The 7,369-nt window shown below is 50.6% G+C and overlaps 1 protein-coding gene across 1 annotated transcript; it reads right to left on the bottom strand.

Annotated features, from left to right (window-relative positions):
• Positions 1-1,353: 1,353 nt before the first annotated feature.
• LOC132045492 (uncharacterized) lies at positions 1,354-6,797 on the bottom strand. Its single transcript, XM_059436085.1, has 2 exons — positions 4,772-6,797; positions 1,354-4,677 (listed from the first exon to the last, which is right to left on the bottom strand). Exon 2 carries the CDS (start codon positions 4,065-4,067, stop codon positions 2,319-2,321), a length of 1,749 nt encoding a protein of 582 aa, XP_059292068.1. The 5' UTR covers positions 4,068-4,677; positions 4,772-6,797; the 3' UTR covers positions 1,354-2,318.
• Between the last annotated feature and the right edge of the window lie 572 nt (positions 6,798-7,369).

Consider the following 7,369-nt stretch of genomic DNA (forward strand, 5'->3'; position numbering starts at 1 on the left):
CGAGGCCGACAAGATCGCTCTTAGCCGGGATAAAACCCAATTCTCTATGCGGTTGGATGAACTCGAGGCCACGGTTTCCCAACTTCGGGGGGAGCTGGATTCGGTGAAGGCTGATGCTACGGGTTTGTCCGAGAGGAACCGGCAGCTCGAGTCTGAGGCTGCTTTGTTCAATGAGCGCAGCAGGGTATTCGAGGAAAAAGCCGAGGAGCGGGCCCGGATATGTGAGGGTATTAGAACTGAACTCGAGGGGGCGATTAAAGCTAATGACAGCCTTAAGGCCGAGCTGGATGCGGCCAACCATATGAGAGATGACCTCGAGAGAACCGGGCTCATTTGGAAGCCAAACTGGCCAAGGCTGAGGCCGATTTGGAGGAAACTTGAAAAAGAGTGGAGGCGGCCGAGACTCATACCGCTATTGTCGCTGAGTACGAGAAGTGGAAGTCTCGGCGTCTCACCCTCGAGCAAGTTGAGCACGGCTTTGAGGATCTTCCGGCCCTGATACTTGAAGCCAAAGGAATGGAGGAGAAGGCTAACCGTGCTCTCGGGTCCGAGTCAGACGACTCCGAGCGGACAGAGTCCGAACATTCATCCTCCTCCGGTCATGCCGGATAGTGTAGGGCCAGTACTTTGGCATCTATCTTTTTATTTTTTGTCTTCATGGGACTTTTATTTTTCTTTTGATGTAAAGAACATCCGTTGTATAAATGAAAAGTGCATCTTTCCTGCTTCTTCGTTCGAATGTTTGTCATTATTTTTGCTGCGATCGTTGGTCCGTTTTCGGGACAAGGTGACTCGTGGTCATTGATTCATCATGCCCGTTTGGATTTTGTCCGATTCTTCGAGGGTTCGGTTGTCTCCGAATTTCGAGGACCGTTTTATTAGAGTCGACATTTTTCTTCGGCTCTATTTCAGGGCCGGTGTCTTTTCAGCCTTGGCTAACAAAGTGGCAGCCCCCGTTTGGGGGTCTTATCGAGTTTTTGGTCGATTGCCTTTGCTATCTTGTAGAGTACAATTTAACAGGAAGTTGCTAACTTTGACAGCTTTTGACAACTTTGCTTTTGTAAAACGTTTGTACATATGAGAGTTTTGACTCTTTCTTCCTTTGCCGTAGCAAGTGTAAAAATGGGACACGATTCATTATGATCGTTTGGTCCTTACATTGGAGGCTAATTTTATGGACACGATTCATTATGATCGTTTGGCCTTATTTCGGCCGTAGCAAATTTTGGATGGGACACGATTCATTATGATCGTTTGGTCCTTACATTGGAGGCTATGGCCGGTGGCCGGGCCTTATTTTGCCGTAGCAATTGATCGGTGTTACCCTTGGTATGGGCATAGTACTCCCCCAGCACTGATCCGAGCCTTGAGGTCGGGTGAGTGCTGTTACGTTCTTCGCATTTGTTCAGTAACACGTTGTACTTGCTGCCTCATTAAAAACCTTGTCGGAAAACCCATTTCGGGACAAAACCGTACTAAGGAAAAGAGTGCAACACGCGTTTTCAGATCTAGATCCTAATTTTGCCCCGCTCTTGACTTCCTGCAAAAGAAAAAAAGTTAACAAGAGATCATGGGGAGGCCATACCTTAGCAGTAGTATCTCTTTAGATGGGCCACGTTCCAATTATTACGGAGATCTTTGCCCGTCCATGGACTCCAATTGATACGATCCTTTGCCCGTTATACCGATCACCTTGTACGGGCCTTCCCAGTTTGGACCCAGCTTCCCCTCGTTGGGGTTCTTGGTGTGCAAGGTAACCTTTCGAAGCACTAAATCCCCAACTCGAAAGTACCGAAAGTTGGCTCTTCGGTTGTAGTATCTCTCCATCCTTTGTTTTTGGGCCGCTATGCGGACCGACGCTCTTTCGCGTAGTTCATCTGCGAGGTCGAGCTTCACGGCCATGGTCTCCCCGTTTGACTCTCCTGTGGTATACCTGAAACGGAGGGTCGGTTCGCCGACTTCCACGGGGATGAGGGCTTCGGCTCCGTAAACCAATGAAAACGGGGTTTCCCCCGTGCTTGATTTTGACGTGGTCCTGTAAGCCCACAATACCTCCGGTAACATCTCCCTCCAACGGTGTTTCGATGCTTCAAGTCTTTTCCTCAGATTTTGGATTATCGTTTTGTTCGTGGATTCTGCCTGTCCGTTGGCGCACGGGTGGTACGGGGTCGATACGATTTTCTTGATCTTCAATCCCTCGAGGAAATTGTTGACCTTGCCACCCACGAATTGAGGACCATTGTCACAAGTTATCTCGGAGGGGATGCCGAAACGGCAGATGATGTGATCCCATATGAAGTCGATGACTTCCTTCTCTCTTATCTTTTCGAAGGCCGCGCTTCAACCCATTTAGAAAAATAGTCAGTCATAAACAAAATGAAACGGGCCTTACCTGGTGCCTGGGGTAGCGGACCCACGATGTCCATTCCCCACTTCATGAAAGGCCAGGGTGAGATGACCGAATGCAGCAACTCCCCGGGCTGATGAATCATCGGAGCATGTTTCTGACAGCCCTCACATTTTCGGACAAAATTTTTCGTGTCTTCGTCCATCCGGTTCCAGTAATAACCGGCCCTGACTATTTTTCGAACCAAAGCCTCTGCACCGGAGTGGTTGCCGCAGGTTCCCTCGTGTACCTCTCTCATCACGTACTCCATTTCACCCGGACCCAAACACTTGGCCAGAGGACCGAGGAAGGAGCGTCGATACAGCTGGTCATCCACTAAGCAAAAGCGTGCGGCCTTGGTCCGTAGCGATCGTGATTCTTTCGGGTCATTTGGGAGCTTACCATCACGCAAGTAGTCGATGTACTTGTTGCGCCAATCCCAGGTTAAGCCCATTGTATATATTTCAGCGTGCCCGTTCTCTATGGCCGTGTTTGATAAGCGCACCGTTGCCTCGAGGTCGATTTCCTCCCCCTCGACCGAGGACCCCAAGTTTGCTAATGCATCGGCTTCACTGTTCTGCTCCCTTGGCACATGCTGCATGACCCATTCTTTGAATTGATGGAGTACCACTTGGGTTTTTTCAAGGTATCGCTGCATCCGTTCGTCCTTTACCTCGAATATGCCGTTCACCTGGTTCACGACCAAAAGCGAATCGCACTTTGCTTCGATTGTTTCAGCCCCCATGCTCCGAGCTAATTCCAAACCTGCAATCATAGCCTCATACTCGGCTTCATTGTTAGTCAGTCTAGCAGTTCTAACGGACTGTCGGATGACCTCCCCGTCCGGGGTTCTAAGGACGATCCCGAGTCCGGAACCCCTATGATTCGAGGCCCCGTCAGTATGTAGAGACCAAACGCCCGTGAACTTTCCCGGGGTCAGCATAAGTTCCTTTTCGACCTCGGGGACCATGGACGGGGTAAAATCTGCCACAAAATCGGCCAAGATTTGGGATTTGATGGCCGTCCGAGGTCTATACTCGATATCGTAACCGCTGATTTCAACGGCCCATTTTGTTAACCTTCCGGATAACTCCGGTTTATGCATGATGTTTTTCAAAGGGTAAGTGGTTATTACACATATGGGGTGGCATTGAAAATAAGGTTTGAGCTTTCTGGAAGCGCTTACCAATGCCAACGCCAGCTTTTCCAAATGGGGATAACGGGTCTCCGCATCCCCCAGAGTCCTACTTACATAATAGATAGGGAATTGCGTACCTGATTCTTCTCGGACCAAAACGCCGCTTACTGCCACCTCGGAGACTGCCAGGTAGAGAAAAAGCGGCTCATCGGCCTTTGGTGTGTGTAATAACGGGGGGCTGGACAGATACCTCTTCAACTCCCTTAGGGCTTCTTGGCATTCCGGTGTCCAATCGAAGTCGTTCTTCTTTCTGAGCAGAGAGAAGAAACGGTGACTCTTGTCCGAGGACCTCGAAATGAAGCGACTCAGCGCCGCTATCCGTCCGGTGAGCTTCTGCACCCCTTTTATGTTGTTCACGACCTCGATGTCCTCGATGGCCTTGATCTTGTCCGGGTTGATTTCGATCCCCCGGTTTGATACCATGAACCCCAGAAATTTACCGGACCTTACTCCGAAGGCGCACTTCTCCGGGTTGAGTTTCATGTTGATCCGCACAAGCACATCGAAGGTTTCCGCAAATGCTTTAAATGGTCCTCTGTTTCGAGGGACTTAACAACCATATCGTCAACATAAACCTCCATTGTTTTCCCTATTTGTTCTTCGAACATCCCATTAACTAGGCGTTGGTAAGTTGCACCAGCATTTTTTAATCCGAAAGGCATGACGTTATAGCAGTAAGTCCCATAACGGGTGATGAAGGATGTTTTCTCTTGATCTTCCGGGTGCATCCAGATTTGGTTGTACCCGGAGTAAGCATCGAGGAAACTCAACATTTCATGCCCGGCCGTTGCATCGATCATTCTGTCGATGTGAGGCAACGGAAAAGAATCCTTCGGGCATGCCTTGTTTAAATCCTTATAATCGACACACATTCGAAGTTTATTACCTTTTTTGGGCACCACCACCACGTTAGCGAGCCAATCCGGGTATTTCACCTCCCGGATGGAGCCTATATTCAAAAGCTTTGTTACCTCGTCCTTTACGAAGGCGTGTTTTTGCTCTGACATGGGCCTTCTTTTTTGCTTCACCGGCTTAAATTTTCCATCCAAGCTGAGTTTGTGTGACGCTATTTCCGGTGATATACCTGTCATGTCTATATGGGACCATGCAAAGCAATCGGCGTTAGCTTGAAGAAATTCAATTAATTTACGCCTGAGCCTCGGGGTAAGTCCCGTGCCCAGGTATACCTTTCTGTCCGGCAAGAACTCGAACAAAATGATCTGCTCCAGCTCCTCCACGGTCGATTTGGTCGCGTCCGAGTCATCCGGCATGACGAAGGACCTGGGCATCCCGAAGTCATCCTCTCCATACACTGGATCCGGTCCAGTGCTCTTTAGTTGCTATTGGGGGACCTGCCCTCCGGTTGTACCCTTCTCTTCTTGAGCCGGCTTCTCGGGCTGGGGAGGCGCCTCGTCTACTGCGAACATCTCCTTTGCTGCGGGCTGCTCGCCCCGGATGGTTTTCACCCCCTCCGGAGTGGGGAATTTCAATAACTGATGCAGTGTTGAGGGGACGGCTTTCATGCTATGTATCCAAGGTCTGCCTAACAACGCATTATATTTCATGTCCCCTTCGATCACATAGAACATTGTTTGTTGAATGGTGCCATCCGCGTTCACGGGCAACGAGACCTCTCCCTTCGTGGTCTCGCTAGCCATATTGAACCCGCTGAGTACCCGAGCCACCGGCACAATCCTATCGAGCAACCCTAGCTGTTCGACCACTCCCCGACGAATGATGTTGGCCGAGCTACCGGGGTCAACCAAAATACGCTTAATCTTAGTTTTAAAGACAAGTACAGAAATTACCAGTGCATCGTTGTGCGGCTGAACGATGCCCTCCGCGTCTTCATCATTGAAGAGAATAGAGCCCCCGGTCGAATGGTCTCGGATGCGTTTTTCATGAACAATTGAGACCTTGGTCCGTTTCATTACCGGTTCCCGAGGGACGTCAATACCCCCAACTATCATGTTGATCGTATCTTTGGTGTTCGACCGGTTTGGCCCTTCGAGGAGCTTCCCGCTCCCTGTAGTGATTTTTGGCGCGCTCGCTCAACAGATCTCGAAGGTGGCCGTTTTTTAATAACCGGGCTACCTCTTCTCTCAATTGGCGGCAATCCTCAGTTTTATGACCGTGGGTTCCGTGATACTCACACACCATGCTAGGATCCCGCTGTGCCGGGTCTGACCTCAGTGGTTTCGGCCACCGCACATCCGGTACTCGGCCGATGGCCGATACAAGGCCCGAGGTGTTGACGTTGAAGTTGTACTCCGAAATCTTCGGTGGACCCTTATGGTTGATGGGACTTCCGGCGTCGTTCCTGAACGAGAGTCCCCGGCTGCTTGACGGGCGCTCGACTCGCTTGCTACCCCGACCGGAGAGGTGGTTCGGGCTCTCCCTCGACCCTTCCGACCTGGAGTTTGGTCTCTCCGGGTGGGAGTACGGCCGAAACCTCTCTTTTGTTGACTCAGACTTCATTTCATACCCCTTCCTCGGCTTCTCGAAACCTCTGTCCGCCTTCAACTTTACCGGGGAGAGCTCGAACTGATCATCCTCTACCCGAATCTTCGATTCATACCGATTGTGGACATCGGCCCATGTTACGGCCTCGTATTCCAGCAAATTCTCCTTCAACTTGGCCGAGGCAACCGAGCTTAGCATGTTGAGCCCTTTTGTGAAAGCTTGTGCGACCCATTCCTCTGGCACCGGGGGTAATTCCATCCGTTCCCTCTGGAACCGGGTGACGAACTCCCTTAGTAACTCATCGTCCCTTTGAGTTATCCGGAAGATGTCGGCCTTACGGGCCTGCACCTTGATGGCACCGGCATGTGCCTTTACGAAGGCGTCAGCCCAAAGATTTCGAACGAAGTGATCGAGTGCTCGGGTAGATGGTCATACCACGTCAGCGCTCCCTTCGACAGAGTTTCCCCAAATTTTTTCAGCAATACCGACTCAATTTCATCTTCTTCCATATCATTGCCTTTTATGGCGCAAGTATATGAGGTCACGTGCTCGTGCGGGTCCGTGGTGCCGTCGTACTTCTGGATGTCGGGCATTTTGAACCTCTTCGTGATTAGTTTCGGGGCCGCACTCGGTGGAAAAGGCCTTTGGATGTACCTTTTCGAATTCGGCCCCTTCAGTAAAGGTGGGTCCCCCGGTATCTGGTCCACCCGAGAATTGTATGTCTCAACTCTCTTCTCGGTCGAATCCACCCGTTTTGCCAAAGTCTCAAGCATCTTCAGGACCTCGGTGGAGGAACCGGCCCCAGAATCATTACTCTCGATCATCCGTGGCTCGTTCCTTCCAATTTCCACTGTACCCTTGGCCTTTCCCGGCCTAGCTTCCCCTTGTCCACTTTGCAACCGGGCAATCGCCATTCCTTGCTCGGCAATTGCTGCTCTTTGTTCCTGCAACATCTCAAAAATCAGACGCAAATTAAAGCCGTCATTTGGTGCCTCCGGTTCCTCTACGGCTTTGGGTCCGAGACAATGTAACGGAGTTATGAGTTCTAGAGGATCAGTGGCCGGTAGGGCGGCATTCTCTTGATCCACGGTGTTTTGTCGATTGAGTCCCTCCCTCGAGTTAATGGGGTTCGGGTCAGCAGGATTTGGTAGTCCCCGTGGTTCGCTCCCCTCATTTTCTGCCACAATTTCGGTGTTATTAACGTGACCAGATTGTCCGACGTCAGCCATAGATCCGTTTTTGACGAGACGAACGGGGGGTGGCGTTACGATTTAGATGAGTTTGATAAAAATCAAGACTAAGAACTATTATCCTAGCCCCAC

This window comes from Lycium ferocissimum, unplaced genomic scaffold (genome assembly GCF_029784015.1).
Source record: "Lycium ferocissimum isolate CSIRO_LF1 unplaced genomic scaffold, AGI_CSIRO_Lferr_CH_V1 ctg6768, whole genome shotgun sequence".
Taxonomy (NCBI): Eukaryota; Viridiplantae; Streptophyta; class Magnoliopsida; order Solanales; family Solanaceae; genus Lycium; species Lycium ferocissimum.

Bases quoted from the DNA above. Each gene is read 5' to 3' on its own strand.
- LOC132045492 (XM_059436085.1), bottom strand. From the start codon at position 4,067: ATGAAACTCAACCCGGAGAAGTGCGCCTTCGGAGTAAGGTCCGGTAAA.